Source organism: Entamoeba invadens (genome assembly GCF_000330505.1).
Source record: "Entamoeba invadens IP1 unplaced genomic scaffold scaff_1105074726367, whole genome shotgun sequence".
Lineage (NCBI taxonomy): Eukaryota > Evosea > Mastigamoebida > Endamoebidae > Entamoeba > Entamoeba invadens.
Window position 1 is genome coordinate 455,792 of NW_004440445.1, and position 17,183 is coordinate 472,974.

At 32.6% G+C, this 17,183-nt stretch overlaps 7 protein-coding genes across 7 annotated transcripts; 4 read left to right on the forward strand and 3 right to left on the reverse strand.

Annotated features, from left to right (window-relative positions):
- Positions 1–253: 253 nt before the first annotated feature.
- Positions 254–1,942, forward strand: EIN_153890 (hypothetical protein; the record flags this gene model as incomplete). Its single annotated transcript, XM_004258075.1, has 2 exons — positions 254–1,740; positions 1,795–1,942. 2 exons carry the CDS (start codon positions 254–256, stop codon positions 1,940–1,942), a joined length of 1,635 nt encoding a protein of 544 aa, XP_004258123.1.
- A 574-nt stretch (positions 1,943–2,516) lies between these two features.
- On the forward strand, positions 2,517–3,182 carry EIN_153900 (hypothetical protein; the record flags this gene model as incomplete). The annotated part of the gene is made up of 2 exons (XM_004258076.1): positions 2,517–2,553; positions 2,629–3,182. 2 exons carry the CDS (start codon positions 2,517–2,519, stop codon positions 3,180–3,182), a joined length of 591 nt encoding a protein of 196 aa, XP_004258124.1.
- Positions 3,183–3,274: 92 nt separating this feature from the next.
- EIN_153910 (ornithine decarboxylase, putative) lies at positions 3,275–4,579 on the reverse strand (the record flags this gene model as incomplete). The annotated part of the gene is made up of 1 exon (XM_004258077.1): positions 3,275–4,579. The coding sequence occupies one exon, from the start codon at positions 4,577–4,579 to the stop codon at positions 3,275–3,277; it is 1,305 nt and encodes a 434-aa protein (XP_004258125.1).
- Positions 4,580–4,825: 246 nt separating this feature from the next.
- Positions 4,826–8,248, reverse strand: EIN_153920 (guanine nucleotide exchange factor, putative; the record flags this gene model as incomplete). The annotated part of the gene is made up of 1 exon (XM_004258078.1): positions 4,826–8,248. One exon carries the CDS (start codon positions 8,246–8,248, stop codon positions 4,826–4,828), a length of 3,423 nt encoding a protein of 1,140 aa, XP_004258126.1.
- A 1,113-nt stretch (positions 8,249–9,361) lies between these two features.
- EIN_153930 (hypothetical protein) lies at positions 9,362–9,973 on the reverse strand (the record flags this gene model as incomplete). The annotated part of the gene is made up of 1 exon (XM_004258079.1): positions 9,362–9,973. The coding sequence occupies one exon, from the start codon at positions 9,971–9,973 to the stop codon at positions 9,362–9,364; it is 612 nt and encodes a 203-aa protein (XP_004258127.1).
- A 5,465-nt stretch (positions 9,974–15,438) lies between these two features.
- Positions 15,439–16,119, forward strand: EIN_153940 (galactose-inhibitable lectin 35 kDa subunit precursor, putative; the record flags this gene model as incomplete). The annotated part of the gene is made up of 1 exon (XM_004258080.1): positions 15,439–16,119. The coding sequence occupies one exon, from the start codon at positions 15,439–15,441 to the stop codon at positions 16,117–16,119; it is 681 nt and encodes a 226-aa protein (XP_004258128.1).
- A 303-nt stretch (positions 16,120–16,422) lies between these two features.
- Positions 16,423–17,183, forward strand: EIN_153950 (hypothetical protein; the record flags this gene model as incomplete). The annotated part of the gene is made up of 1 exon (XM_004258081.1): positions 16,423–17,183. A coding segment is annotated over one exon (761 nt), but the record flags the coding sequence as incomplete, so codon positions are not given.

The following is a 17,183-nucleotide window of genomic DNA, read 5'->3' on the forward strand; positions in this document are numbered from 1 at the left end:
TTTAATAACATTTTTAATAAATATTTTTAATAACATTTTATTAATAAATTATTAATATTTTTTATAATTAATAAATATTAATAAATTAATAATAATTTGAATACTGCTTAGTTCAACCAAAAATACATAAAAACCTCAGTCCTAATTATTTTAAAAGAATCATAAACTCTAAAAATTTCACCACAAATAAATAAAAAAATCGAAAGGCTTGTCAATTAAAAAAGAGAAAATGGCAACTCGGAAATAAAGTCTGATGTTGATCACAGCAGACAAATTTGAAGAGATGTATGGGGAGATATGTAACATAAGTCAAGGGAAAGGGAAGCGTTCGGTACAAATATTTATAGCCCCGACTGTTGATGCCATTGTGTGTTACAAGATACTTACAATGCTCTTTCAATGCGACGGAATTCTTCACACTGCGATTCCGGTCAACAACCAAGACACATTGGTCCGTTGTTTTAAAGATGCTTTAAAACATACTGACGTTCATTCTGTCATCTTTATCGACTGTGGAGCAAATTTAGATATTGAAGAGATAGTCCCTGAGACGTTAGAGATATCGGTGTACGTCTTAGATTCTCACAGACCATTTTACCCCAAAAACGTCTCTTCGCAACACATTCATTTACTGACTCATCTGGAGTATTTGCAGATCGAAGACCAACCACAAAATGAGAAGGCGGATTTGATCGAAGGCTCTGATGACTGTATGGGGTTATTAGAGCCTGAAAAAGAAACACCCATTGACTATATTAGGAAGACAACAGTAACTACTGGAGAGTTCTTTTCGGAAAGTGTAGCCCGTGTAGCTCTTGGTATAGCCATGAAAATCAAACGCGTGAGTAAAGTGATGTATTGGTATGCTGCGATAGGTTTAGCGGACCAATATGTCACTCTCAAAATAAATGCAAAGACGTACTCAAATGCAATGGACTTTTTTAGAAAGAGTCTTAAATTAGAGATACTGGAAAGCACTGATTTGCTTCAAACAGTGAAGACAGATATGTGCATTAAAATGGATTGTCAATTGATGTTATTACGCCATTGGACTCTGTACGACTCTTTATTCCACACAAGAGAAATAGCCTCAAGGCTTGGCATATGGAACAGTCGTGGGAAAGAGAAATTTGATGTTTTAATAGCGGATATGGGTATTCCACTCGCACAAGCCAAACAGAATTATAGAACAATGGGCCTCGAAATGAAGAATAAGTTCTTGTCGAAAATCGATGGGTACGCGAAGTACTACAAATTCGAGAATATGTTCCTCCCGGCGTTTTTCAGAAAGCACGGGTCGGACTACACCATAAGCGCTATCGACGCAACCTACGCGATTTCGACGGTGATCACAAATGACGAAGAAGACAAAACGTGGCAAACGCAGTTTTGGGAGGGGTATAAGTTGGTATCTTCTGACATTGCAGAGGCATACAAACCAGGTTTTGAGAAGTGCATTGAAGTCAATAAAGTGATGGTGGAGACGGGGATAATGTTGATGCTGTCGAAGAATATTACAAACGAAGAGAATAGATATCGATTTTGCTCCGTAACAGACCCACTGTTAGCTTCTAAATTCAAAGCGACATATAAAGCCCTTCAACTCGCTCAATTTTTAGCTGAAACTGCATCAAGGCGATACAAAAAGTGGCTTCCACTCGTTCTAACTGTTTTGGACGTTGAAAAGAAAACGTTTGTGGTCGTTGGATACAGTTCTCCAATTTCGATCAAAAACATGAAGTTTGTTATGAGCCTCATTCGTGTGTTTGGAAGATAAAAAGTATTAACGAAAAGCTACTTTGGTGCTAAATTCATGCAAACTGCCGAAAAATTGAAGATTGTGTTGCTTCAAAAAAGCTTTGACTCGTACATCGCAGAAATCCACAGAGACAATTTGATAAGGTATAAGAGAGCACTTGTAAAGTGTTTCGAAACAATTTGATGTATTTTTCGATGTGATTGAATGGTTGACTGTTTTTGGAACAATAGTTTCATAACCATTTTTTTAATAGTAAAATATGTATAATTTATTAGTAAATACTTAAAATTAAAATTGGTGTTTAAATATAGTTTTTTTATAGTTAATGAATAATATTTTGGAAATTAGCAAAATGTTGATTCTTTGTTAATATTTGTAATAATTAAACTATCTATTAATATAATTGAAAAAAAAACACCGAAGACATTTTTTATAAATAATAATAAAAAAATTACAAAACAATATTTTTTTTTGTTAAGAAAAACAGTAAAAAAGTGAAAGAAAAAATGAATAAAAAAATACTTAAAAAACGGGAAAGTATCAGAATTTGAATATTGGAAATAAGGTTTAACAATAAACCATTTAAATTGAGGAACAAATAGAAATAAAACTTCGAAATATAAGTGATATGGGTGAAATGATTTGTCAAGGAGAATATGTCGATATTACGAGAGACACGTGTTCCATATGTCGTTTGTAGTTAAGATTGTACAAATGATGTCAAAAAACAGGAATTGACTGATACTTAGACAATATAATGCATGGAGCAGTGATACTCCCCTGTCAACACTCTTGTTTGTTTTCGAAGATTTATACGTTCAAATGTGGCAATTTCAGATAACAAATCGAGCGAATATATTAACAAATAGTTTGTAGTCTCTGCATTAGAAGGCTTATATCAAATAACATGAGTTGCCCCATCTGTAAAAGGCCAGTGAAGACATCCAACATCCGGCCAAACATCGAGTTGCAAAATAAAATCCTTTTGGATAAAAAATGTATTCCACCACCGTTTTCTGAGTGTAAGTTACATAGACTTAGTCTGAGACAGTACAAAACCATGAAGGCGGCAAAGATCAAAGAGGAGTTGAGGCAATTTGGAATCGACTGTACGGGGAAGAAAGAAGACCTTGTTAAGTGGCACAGAGAGTATTGTCTAAGATACAACGCTGAATTCGACGCTGTTGATAGATTGACGCCAATGGAGATTGCTAAAATAATAATGGATGAAATAGCAGACTCAAAGACTGAGAAATTGAAAGAAAGAAAAAGAACAAAAGACGAAGAGAAAAAACCTAGAAAGTCCGAAGAGCAAGACAAATACCATCAAACTGTTCTCATGTTGGTGGCTGCAATAAAGAAACGGAAGCTGGCCAAACTCGCAACCATCAAAAGCCAGAATCAAACGAAAAATGTATTTTAGTTGAAATTTCAAAAATAGAATTGTATTGTTGGTTTTAATGGTTAAATTGTAATATAATTGTTATTATAAAAACAGAACTGGAAAAACACGAATTAGTTTTCGTTTTTGATCCAATGAGAGACACCCGAGACTAAGGAATGTACAGAGTGCTTCTCGATTTTAAGAGGTACCTCAATTTTCTTGACGTCTTTGTTTGGCATTACGTAGACGTCGTGTTGTCTGAAATTGAAGCCGTTGAAGTTTGTAGCGAGGGTGATAGAGTAGGCTCCAGTGCTTGGGAAAATAAGCCAGTCGACGCCTGGCTGCATTTCTGGGAACAACCCAGACGATACACGATCCGCGCCGTTGCACGTCGTCCCATATATGATAGAATTCACCTTGTTTGGGTTCTTGCACGTTGGCGAGAAACATGGCAGCTCTTTCTTGAACATGAAGCAAAAAGCCAAACACCCATGCACACCGTCACCAATCGTGTAGTCAATCATTTTTTCGCCGTTCACTTTCTTTACCTTTTTGCCGTGAAGGGAAGTGACAAGGTGGAAGGCATTTGAAGACAAAAAGCGACCAGGTTCTGCAATAAAGTGGCTGCCGTCTGGGAATTTAAGACTTGTAATAGTGTCTTCAAACAATTTTCCGAACTTTTCGAAGTCCTCGTTTTGCATGTGCCCACCCCCAATGTCAAATAAGTCGGGTTTGAGACCGTACTTCTGTGCGATGGTGACAACGTCTCTTGCGGACTTCAATGTCTCGATAATTGTTTTCTCGTTGTGCGAGTCAAAACGAATGTGGAAATGAACTCCTCTCATTTTGAGTTCTTGTTTTGCGATCTCGGCAACAACTTCCTCAACTTCTTCTGGCTTCAGCCCAAATCGTTTTCCATAAGAGAAATCTGTTGTTCCATCGTTCTGGAGGATTCTGACCATCACCCCCATCTCTGGTGCGTACTTTTTCACCTTTTGGACCTCGTCAATACAATCAACGGTGGTCAACCGAACTCCAAGTTCGTACGCTTTCAGTAACTGGTCGTACGGCTTGAAACAGTGGCTGTAAGTGATGTCAGCTGGCGAGAAACCAAGTTTGAGGACTTCTTTGATTTCGCCAAGAGACGCACAGTCAAACCCACACCCGAGGTTTCCAAGCAACTCAACAAGATGTGGCTCTGGATTGCTCTTCATTGCGAAGTGTGGTCTGATGTGTGGCATTGCCTTTTTCCACAGTGCAATCGCGTCTTCTACGCCTTTAATATCAAACACCCAGAATGCGAGTGGTTGTGTCAACTCGTCATACTTTTTGATGATGGGCATTGCGAAGTCAACAATCCTCTGGTACTCTTCCGCGTAATGTCTCGCGCTCATTTCTATTATTCCATTAATTTCCAGTCTCAAATATTGTGTCATTCTACCAATTACAATCTTTTTGTCATTTTTTTAAAAATAGATTGATTGAAATTATACTAATAGTTATTTGTACTATTAAATCAACTAATCACTTTTTCTAAATATAAACACGAGAAACCACACTTATAGTAAAAAAACGATAAAAAGTTACATTAACAATTGATTTCAAATGTTTTCACATTTCAATCACCACGTTGAGTTATTGAACAAGTAACTAAAGTTGAACAATAAAAAACTATAAACGATCTATTTGTTTCCCTGTAAAATGACGTCTTGATATGTGAAATTTGCAAACCCGACATTCCTTCGTTTTTTCTCCTTTTCCTCATTTTTTCTTCTGAGTGCGGGTGAATCTTTTGCCTCAATTTTTCCAAGACCTGGTAATCCACGAGTTTCCTCCAAAATATCAGGATTTTCCCCTGAACATTCCTTCAACGATTCGAGTGGGATAATCTTTTGTTCCTCGTGAAATCCCGATTCTCTGGGGGTGCTCCCACTCTTCCTTCCATTTTCTTTTCCCTTCCCACTCAATCTTCCAAAAATTGGGGAAAATGGAATGAAATGAAAAGAAATAGGACTTTTTGTGTGTTTATTTGGGTCGCTTTTTCTTGGTGGTTTAAGACGGGGGGACAAATTTCCGTATCTTTCCTCTGAAGTTCCTAAAATGAGTTTTTTGGAGTCTTCTGTTAAAACGCCAAAAGTGAGTGGTTTACACGACGGTTGCGGGGTCATTGTCTGGCGGATCGTACTCTCGTCCTCGACGTGTTTACTCCCAATCAGCATTTTCTTCTCTTCAGTTTTCCCGACCAAAGAATTAGTCTCTCCACAGATAGTATTGATTTGGACGTTCTTCTTCGTGAAGTAGTTTAAGATGGAGGTGGGAGTGTTTAATGCGTAATGGACTTCATCGTTAAAAAATGTGAAATCGTCTTGTGTGAACACATACGTCTTTTTGTCATAACAGACAATAGGTAGACTGTATTGACTCGTCACTTTCACATCATTCAAAAGGTCGCTGTTCTTGACTATGAAGTTTAAGATCTCACTCGCTTTGACATCACTTGATATACAGAAGGCCCACTCTTTAAAGTCCGTTTGTGGATACAACGCATTGTATGTCGCAAACACTTTCATTAACACTACAAAGATCCCCGTCATCGAGGGGTGGACCTTAACCGTCCAATCCCTCATCTTTTTCATTTTGAGGTCAGGCGTCAAACTCGAAAAGGTTGAAAAGTCGATGTTGTCCAAGTGTAAGAAAAATGGAGTACAACTGCATTCCAAAAAGAGTTTGAGGATCCCGACTTTCTCTTTGAAGCTCCCTATGATAGTATTAGTGTTAAACATATCCACTATCTTCAAGTCGTTCTCAATAGGAACATTAAAGAGACTACCTTCTGTTACAAAGTTCTCATCGGTATATATACTCTTTATTAAATCAATGACCAAAAGAGGTATCCCACGCTCTAAATGTGTGAGTGAAGGGTGTATACCAATCAATGTTCTCTCGTGCATCCCAGACTGTTTCTGCAACTTTTGCGCCAATGTGATTAACTCTTCCGTTTCACCACTTAACTCCAATGGAGTATCAATCGAGTAAGGCGACTTATATTTCATCCCAGGTATCTTTTCAAAGTAAAACGCCTTTGTCTTCGAGACTATATTGAACCTCACAAAGTCAATAGGAAAGAGTCTGAAGCAAAACCCGTCTTTATACATCGCTATGAAATGGTCGATGAGTAACACCACGATACTCTCATTCTGATTTTTAAAGTCGTACTGACAAAATATAGGCGCGTACTGATACCGATGTAAGTCATCTTCAAGTTTACTTCTTCGGGCATTGAAGTAATCCAATGGCAACAAGTAAAACCCTAATCCACCGTCCAGGGTTTCATCAATTCGTTCTTCTATATTGAGAATCCCAGTCACTCGGTAGTTCTCGTCAATTACTAAAGGTAAGAACCCGATTGGTTCCATCATATATGATTGAATGATTGGAATCGTTTCGTAAAACCCCCACGTCACATCGACGGCCAACGACAACAAAACATTTTGAGTGTCGTACCGAAACACAAATGGCACTTTATTCAAGCCTTTGTACATCGCCAGAAAACTGTCGCCAAACTCCACCTTTAATTCCGTGACGGGGCTTTTCATGTCAAGAACGCGATTTTCAAGTAACCCTTTGTTCATTAATATTCCTATTCCAGTGCCAAATACGTCTTCGATAATACTCCGCTTGTCACATTCAACACTCTCGATTTCTCCATTGTGTTCAAACTTCACTGAAATCAGACTCGAGTTCTCAATTTCACTTGAGAGTTCAAGCATTGTACTTTCGTCCATATCGTCCTTCAAGTGTTCGATGAACCACCGAATGTTGTTTTCGACTTTGAAATTGAATCCTTTGATATTGGTCTCATCAAACATTCGTACGATTTTACACATCATTCGACACTTCTCGAAGTTGACAAGCCCGTCATCTGTACGTGTTGTATGTCCTTCAGCAATGAATGTCATGTCCTTCAAAGTTATCCCCAAATAAGGCACCCGTGGGTTGTCCACATCCTTTGATATCAAAATCCGGAGATTCGCCCAGTTGTTTGTTGGGGAAGAGATCTTCACCATTTCATCGTACCGCGTCTTAGTTTCTGTGCTCATTGCCTCGAACATATTTTTGAGTCGAAACATACATGCCGTTGTGAATATCTGCATGATACAAACCATCACGTCGTAATTTCGCATGTCAAGACAAAAGTGAGCGACGTTCACCAAATACTTGACGACATCGTTGCGCGCTTGCTTTGATTGAGCTGTTAAAATGAGTACTTGGAAATACTTCTGGAAGTTGTTATAGAACATCACCAACGTATTGAGAGACTTACACCCGACTTTTTCATTCGTCCACTTGAAGAACTCGTACAACTTGATTTTACAAAAGGCGGAATGGATCATCAATGTCATTTGTCTTGCAAACTCAAGTGGGCTGATATCAAAGATGTTGATTTCCTTTTGGACGTTGAGTACTTCAGAGAATGGGGGGATAGGTGGGCGGAGTTCTTTGACGCTTTCGACATATAAAATTTCTTTGCCCTCAAGTCTCTTGTTCAAATTGGTCTTGAGTAACTCCGCTTGTTTCACTTTCCCACTGATTGATAAAGTCTCGCAAAAGGAAAGAATGATGTCACGCACCTCATTTTTATTTGATATCGCGCTCCAACACTCCAACAACACATACCTTAATGCATTCATTATTCTTACTTGGACTTCGAGTGACTTCTTCGTCGACTCTTCACACGCTTTTGTAAATCGCGTTGTTAGTCCCAGCACCATGTCAGGACTTGACATAAACATCGTATGTGTCCACATGAACGTTTGCATAAATTCGGTCGTCGAAGTACATATTTCGTTCAAAAGTGCGTTTTCAGTGGCTTTGATGATTCGATTGTTCTCTCGGTGTGTTGTTGGCTCTTCTTTTAAGATAGAGTCCAATGTCATATGTGGAGTGACCTCCGAGATGGTATGTTCGTCGGAGGAATCCGACCCTTCACTGACTTCCATAGTGTCGATAAAACTGACGACACTTGGTCGGACACAGTACTTTGGTGGTGAGACTGAACTGTCGGAAGTTGTTGTCTCAGGGCTTTCGTGAAGAGTTGGACGCATAGAAAAATGTACTTTTTTGTTTTATTCTATTTTTTTAATTCGTTTTCTCTGGAAAATTGGTTCTAATTGTTTATGTAATTGTTGAAGGTATTAAAGAACGAAAGGACTCATTTCCCGATACTTTAGATATGGCTGTTTGAAAGAAATAGTCGAACAAGTTCGAATTCACATAATTGACAGAATGTACTATAAGTATGGGATCTTATTAGTATTTTTATGGTATATCTTTTTTCTTTTCAATGAATATTTCCTTTCAGTAAAAAATCAACTTTTCCAATATCTTTGATATGCCGTACTATTCTAGTATAGTCAGTCTTCTTGTCTTTTTGTGAAGAAAAAAAGGAAAATATATAAAAATAATTAATAGATCGTACAAGAGAATCTTTTTATCTTTTTTTTACAGAAAATCTTCACTTGATTTTTTTTTGGTTATTTTTATTTATAAAATTGCTAATTTTATTATATTTTATTTTAAAAAAATTATATAGTTCATTATTAGTTAGTTTTGGTTGAAAAAACAAAAAAAACCTATATTATTATAAATTTATGAATAATATTAAATTAAATATTAAAATAGTAATACATTATCAAACAACTATTCAAGCTTTGTTTGAAATAAAAAATTATTAAAAATATACTAGTTAAAGTTTTTTATTTTTGTATCACAAATTAATAAATAATAATATGACGTATTGTTATCATCTAAAAAATATAAACAAGTTAAGCACAAAACAAGAGTTATTTATGTTTGCATCTTTCAAACCCCTCATAATTGGTCAGTTATTTCTCATGCCTTTCATAACCACAAACTTTATATTTAACACATTCCAGTTTTTCAACACCCCCGATTTCCGCACTATTTTGGGGACAATGAGGGAAGGAAACACTGAAATCATTTTTAGTTGAACTATTATTGTAAAAACACAAAAAGGCTATTTGTGCACCATTTGCAATGGGGATAGTCTCCCTTTGATTAGCGAAAAAATACCGTGATATACATTCGAGAAAATGCAGTTGAACAAAATAACCACTAAATGGATTGAGTCCACATTTTCGTTTCTCATAACCAAACAAGTTAGAAAAGTAAATAAACACTGTGAACAAAACTGTGCCTTAGCACAAATTAAAACTAAGCGCCTTCTGTCCGATGTCATATCTCGAGAAGTATCCTTGAATGCTTTTGTCTCCAATACCCAGAATCGCTTTGTTGTCCTTTGCCAACAATGAATTGATATAGTCATTAATGTTCTCGCCAACTTGGAGTAAGTCTGTGATATTCATTAAGTACTGTCCTTTGTAAAAAACCTTTTGAATACGGTCGATTCGAAGACTCTTGTCGGTTTTTCGTGATAATTTGGCGTCGAAAAAAAAGCCGAGTTCAAGAGCAATGTCATATAAAATGTTTATAACAAAGATTTTCTTGTTCTTCTCATACCGTCTGAAAGCAGTTTGTTTATTCATGCCACGCTTGCACTCTTCATCGTACATAGGTCTGCAGTGGTCATCAGCCATTTTCATGACTTCGAGTTCTTCCCCGTTGATCCGAATAAGCTTAAGTTTAGGCATGCAATGTCGGACTATTGTCTGCTTCCGAGGCTTCTTTACTACAAACTCGCAGAACGAATTTAAAAGACCAATCAAGATAGCGTGTTGCATCGTCTCGTAGTTTTGGAGGTTCCTCTTGTTGACAATATACCTTGGTGTAAACGTTTGCTCGCTCGACATGACTGAATTGTTTGTTTCTTGCTCAGTTAAATTAAATACTAGAAGGGGTAGATATTTTTCAATTTTTATTTTGGTTTCTTCCTTATCAACCCGATCATATACACTTTTCTAGACTTGAGTAAACATTTCACTTGTTGCCACTTTTGGCAGACGCGCAGAACCTTTTTTCATCTGATAATATGTGTGTTTAAAAACAGCTTTTAAAGTTCACGCTCTGTATAGTTTCATTGACATTCATTTTTACCATAATGTGCAAGATGAGGGTATGTAAGATAAACCACGTTTATTTGTGAAAGAAGTATAGTATTTTTTATCGTTTATTGAATGTAATTAATGGTTTGTGGACTGAAAATGAAAACGTCCAATCAATCAACGGCTTTTTTCATAAAAATAGAAAAAATGTCCTTCTTCAAAAACAAATATAGAATTGTCTTTTTTTGCTGGGCTTTTTTGCACTAAAATGTGGGCATATTTCAAATATAGAAACTGTGTTTTATAAAAATAATACAAGTTTTCAAATTCAACATAACCCAATTTTTCGGTGAAGATAATAAATGGATTGGTGCTGAAAAACAGGGAATAAGGAACACAGAAAAATTTTTTCAAATGAAATTGTATTGTTTTTATTTAAAAAAAATGAAAAAAATAAACTTGTTCGGCATTTTGTGCAACACCCTCGTAATTGAGAAGGAGTTACCTTAGTTCCTTGACAACGAAGAAAATGTGCCGTTATTTGTCTTTTGTATTTTTTTGGACAAGGTTAAAAACAACAAAAATAGAAAAAAGCTGTTTGCCTAAAAAATTGTATTTTTGTTCAATACTTTTTTTGTTGTTTCAATAAAGACCAAAAGCATACTGAAATAATACTAACCAAATCCAACATTTTTATAGTAAAAATTATTAAATGGGAACAAAACAGAAATATATGCAAAATGTTTTTTTTTATAAATGAAATAATGGTTTTTATTTTTTCTGGTGTGTTTATAGACAAAAAATATTCGAAAAATACGTATTTTAACGGGGAAGTGAACAGACAATAATTGTTTGTTCTGGGCAATTATAATGCTTTAAAAAATTGTAATGATAATCAGAATTATTAAAGTATGATATAATGATGTTAAATTTTATTTATGAAAAAGTTTTGGAATTACCTGAAATACAAGGATTTTCCCTTAAACATGGCCGGTATTTGGATTGTTGAAGCAACAAAAGTTGAGTAGAAAAACACTTTATATATTTTTATTTGCTTTATCTGTCCGGCAAATACAATTATTGTTTACTTAAATTAACTCTTTAATTCTAATCTACACCAAAAAAATAACAACTATAGTATTGACAAGAATTTCGTTCATTTGAAAATTGAAATTCTATCAATTATAACTAGTTTGCATTTCATTCATATACAATGTTTAAATCTAATTTAAACATAATTAAAATAAAATGATTTTTATTTTGTGTTGCAATATATAGTATTTATTTAATTAAAATTACTTTATAATTGTTTATATTAATTTAATTATATTTATTAATAATTTATATGTAAATAATTAATATATTTATAACATTTAAATTATATTTTAACAATATGAATAATATATAAAATAATTATGAATATTATAATTAGAAAAGTTAAATATATTATAATTTATTATTCAAATATAGTCTTAGCTCAAAGATACATAAAAATAATCTATTTGTCAAGAATTTAACAGAAAAAATATAATTTATTTGCCGAACAAGACAGAATTTGAAAAAATTTTTTAATGATTAGACAATATAAAATAATAAAAATAAGTCAAATAATAATTATTTGTTTTATTTTAATATCAAAAAAAGAATTGAAAAATAAACAAATAAAACAAAAACAAAAAAAACTATATAAAGATATTTAAACAGAAGCACACCAATATATTAAAGATTTGAACAACAAACACTCAACCATTAATAAAAAATTTTGGAACGACATTAAAGTGGATTTTGATAATCATTATCCAAGTTATAATATTCTTGTTCAACAACTTGAATCTTACAGAAGAAAACACATAAAAAATTTTAATCATCTTTGAACAAGTAAAAACAATGAAATGATAGATAAACTATACGACTATATTAAAAAACAACAAGTGTATGTGGTTACAAAAACTATTATATTCAACAAGAGGTAGTCAGATAAACACAAGAAAAAGAAAAATACCTGATCAAAATTATAATGGATATACCCATATATGTAAAAATATTCAAAAATAAGATCAAACTCGGATATCTACAGTCGTGTGGGATTAAAGAGCTAGTCGACTTATCGTTACTCGCTCTTGAAATGGAAGAAATCGAGAAAAAGGTTATCAAATAGTACAAGTCTGATATTTATAACACAGATAAGTCTGGTCTTTTTTATCGTCAGCTTCCTTATCATAGTCTAACATTAAAACAAATCTCAAAAATGTAAAATTCGAAAATAGACAATAACAATCATGGTTTGATGTAACTCAAATGGGAGCGACAAGTTGCAATAGTTAAATTTTTACATATTAGAAAACCAAAAAGGTTGCTCGTGTTTTTTTTAAAAGAATACAAGATCATGAACAAACAAGATGATTCAAATTGGATGTTGGACCAAATATGGAACTGGTCTCTTTAAAAAAGGGCGAAGAACTTGAAAAGCAGGCAGATAAATTGTGTTGCTCATAGATAATGCTTCAACTCAGAAAGAAGTGTAAACACCACTAAACATTGAAATCGTCAGAATATCACCTGGTCTAAAAAGTAAATTTCAGCCTGATGTCCAGTGTATCATTTCATAATTTAAAAGTATTATAAAAAAAGAATTCAAAAAGATTTATTTACAAAAACAAAAAGCACATTCAGGGCTTTTAAAAACAAAGTTAAAAAGACAAGGGTTGATTTTTATTGAATAATGGTTTCAGAAAATTTAAAATAAACTTTTTGATGGCAATTCTAATTTAATGTTTGAATAAAACAAAATTGTTTTAATTTGTCTTTTCGATTTTTTTGGGCTTTATTTTTTTAGTTGGTATTTAAAAAAAATAAAAAATAAAAAATAAAAATGGCAAAAGTTTTTCTTTGGTTTTTTATTCAATAAATGAAAAATGGATAATCTGTTGTTCTTTGTGATAACATAACAGCCACATTGTAAATATAACAGTATAATTTGATACTTTGTTGTTGCTGGAAATAATTTTAAAGTAAAATTTACACCTTTAAAATATGCTTCACAAGTTGATGTTCAATTCTGATTAAAACATAAAATAATAATTATCAATTGTTTTTCAGACTTAATTTAACAGACTTTAAGTGTAATTATATTAGTTAACATTATTTCGCGTTTTAAACAAACTTGATAATCAAACAGAAGATGTTTATTTATTTCATATGATAGATGTATTTGAACTAATTGTTGCACCACTATCCATGTTTTCAATTGTGTTTAACAGTCAACATAAAAAGTTTTTATTCAATACTTACTGTTGAACATAGAGTCAGTCTTTAAACGTTATCTGGTGCCTTTTGGACCATAAAGATTGAAATGTTTCGGGAAGCCGTCCCAAAAACCCATCCCAATTGTTTCGGGTTTTTTCACACTTTACCTAATGCCCGATTTTTAGACAATATTAAAGCTATTTTGTCCACTAGATATCGTTTGAGACAAGATAATGTTAAAAGACTGGCTCTATGTTTTATTACAAATATAAAATAAAAAAATAAATATTAATTACATATACTTTGGTAAATTTGTGAAAGAAAAATTCTTTGAAATTATATTTTTATATTTTTATAAAATATGTGCTAAAATTTTGGTTTTTGCCATTATTTTAGTTTTTGTGTGTTTTTTGATTAACAAAGAAATTGAAGTATAACTAAAAATAATTTGGATTTGTGCTATTTATTGAAATCACAATGTAATCGAGTTCTTAAATCTTGCCACGTGGGGACGGGGGGTTTGAAATTTTGAGAGCCCCGAGCACATAAAGGGGAAATAAATATCTAGAAGGAACTTATAGTCCGTGAATTGGGTATAAATTAAACGACCCAGAAATCGAAGAAAAAATTCTCATATAAAATTGTGAAAGTAGAGTTCATTTTAATTAAAAGTGATACAAATGTTTCGACTAAAGTTACAATTTGAGAATAAAATAATTAATTGTAAGACAATAATTAAATTGGCCAGTAGCGCAACAAATATACACCTTTTATTGTATTGATATTTTTATGATAATTAAAATGGTATAAAGTCTGTCTAAAAACGTTGTCCATTTGACAAAATTTTACACAAAATAAGTTGAAAAATTTAGGAATTAGGTAAAAACGATCAAATCCCGGTAAAAAATATGAAACAATGTTTTGGGATTGTTTCGAATTGTTTCCCGAAATATTCCAGTTTTGATGGTCCAAAAATGCCTGGACAACGTTTTCAGACTGACTATATAATATAATTAATATTCAATATTTTATTTTCAATAAAATTAAAATGATATAAATATAATTTATTCAATTTACAATAAAACTTAAAATGTCGGTAACAGATAAGACTTATGTGTTACTATTTTTACTTTAAAGTATCAGTAAAAACTTAAAATTTATTTGTTTTTTATAGCATTTTTATTATAGAATTATGGTTTTGTCCAAATCATGAAGTTAAACTTTACTTTGTAAAAAAGCATAATTCCCGATATTAAGAGTAATAATGCTTTTTATTTCAAATTATGGATAAAATAATTAAATTGTATAGTTTATTAAAATAACACTAACTGAATAATAATTGATAAACCGAAAAAAAAACAATGTTTTAAAAATTGACAATTTTAGCTTTGTTTTTTGAATTTAAAATAAAATAAATAGAATAATTTAATAACAAAAACTATTTATTTATACTATTTTTATTCGATTTTCTAATTTAAAAAAATGTATTTATCTATTTATAGTATTATTATTTTTTAAAAATGATTTATAAAAAATATTATTAATTAATCAATAAATTAGTAATAATTTTGTTTTAAAAAGTTTAAAAGTAATATTTTATTCAATAACAAATACCACAGTACTTTTGGGATAAAACAAAACATGTTATGATTTACTACTTTTAATACTTGAAAAACTATTTAAATATGAAAAATTAATGGATTAAATCGGGAAACTTTTTATTTAAAAACATTACTTTTCAAAAATAAAACGACGATATTTTTAAATAAGTACAAAAATAGGTTATAATTCTTAATAACGAAATTTTTTCTTTTTACTTATAAGTTATAACATTAAGCAAAAGAAGGTATCTTTTCAAAACTTTACAAATAAATACAACAATTGGAATTCTGCTTGTAAAACATAGAAAAAATATTTTCAATCGAAATTTTTAGCGGCTTTTTTGTTCCAAAAGAAAACATCTCAAACTCTAAATCAAATTAGAAATGCTCATTTTGATATTATTTGGATTGTCTTTGGCTTACGACATGTATGGGGTTCCTCCAGAAAAAGGGTCTACTATTGCCACAAACGAGTTGTATGACCGGACTAAATGCACAACATGTTGCAGGATTATTATTGCGTCTGGATACAACTATGACTATAACCGTGGCTTCACGGAAGATGACTACGTTAAAGGAAAAGGGAGAATATTTACCTTTGACTTTGAGTTCGACAACGTCAATGAACTACGAAGTTCATGGAATCCCTATGAACAAGCAATCATGCTAAGACCACTCAACACGACACGAGACTTCCAGTTCTTTGAGTTTTCTGCTTATAAGATGTTCACATCATTTGTATACCCAAGACGTGTTTTTGATGTCAGAAACTTTGTTGTGAAAGGACACGTATTGATCATTTGGAGAAAGAATCCACCACTCTCAGACGCTCCAGGTACAAACAATCAACGATTTGTTTATGCATTCCCTTATGAAAATAGTTATTACATCGCTGCTTTTGAAAAGAGATGGGTTCCTTATCCAAGACACTTTTTCTTGCCTTATTATTTAACAAGTCCATACTGTTATGAAGGAAGTCAAAGGGGTGAATTCTTCGATTGGCCAGCAGAGAGTCAAATGAGAAATGTACCAGACTGTTTCCAAATAAAAGCGTGGCCGTGCAGCGCAACAGAACCTAGACAGATATTCATTCCCATCTATGCCTAATTTTTACATTTTTGTTTTGATGGTGTTAAATGGAAGTTCTTTCAATAATTTTTTTTCAAAATAAATGAATAAATCAAATTATTATTTCAATTTCAAAAACAAGGTAATTAACGAGTTTTTTTTTGAATTTGAAAACTTTTTATCTTTAAAAAAACAATTCAAAAAAGTTCAATAAAAATGTTTTTGTAGTAAAAACATAAAATCGTGATGCGTTCATTTTGTTAACAATAATACAAGTATTCTATTAACTATAATTAATTATATATTTTTAATAAATACAAAAACAAGGAAATCAGTCATTAAATGGTGTCACTCGATGTTGTAAACAAATCTCACGTGCTTATGTATTTCAATCAATTGGAAGATGTTAAAGCGTTTTCTTTTGTATCTCATACATCACGAGAAGCGTTGTGTCAAATTACTGAAAATCCAGTTTTGGACGAAATGATCATACCTAACAAAGTTCCTCTTTCTAAATTGATCAACATTTTTCCTTCTCTTAAAAGACTCAACTGCCCACTTGTTTACCTTTCAACAATAACTTTTAACAATCAAAACGAGAAAAATTTGAAGGTGTATTTGTCGAGTCAAATCTCTTCGAAACAACTCAACTTTTTGAATTTGGAACAAATCACTTGTGTTCCACAAAATCTTTCATTTCTTTTACAATTTCCTTTGCCTAAATTAAAGTTAGTCAGTCTATCGACAACAGAAAATTTAAACGTCATTCTGAAAAATTGCAGTTTAGAGCGAGTCCTTCTATTTCCTAAGTCAGAAAAAATTCTTGTGGAAATGATTGACACCGTCGAGGCCTTGTTCTTCGGCAAACAAACTAAAAGCACAAACGCCACATTCGTGTTTGTGATTGTCAAGTTCAACCAAGAAGTTTCCGAATTCGACAAAACACGTCTCAGCAACTTGGCGCTTACAACTAAAACCAAAATATTCGACTTCTCTTCTCACACTCTTACGAACTTTTCTTGTGACTTCTTAGACACAAATAACGACCAAAAGATCTGTTTGTCTTTTATACCCACACTCTTCGATGGGTGTACACTCTATAA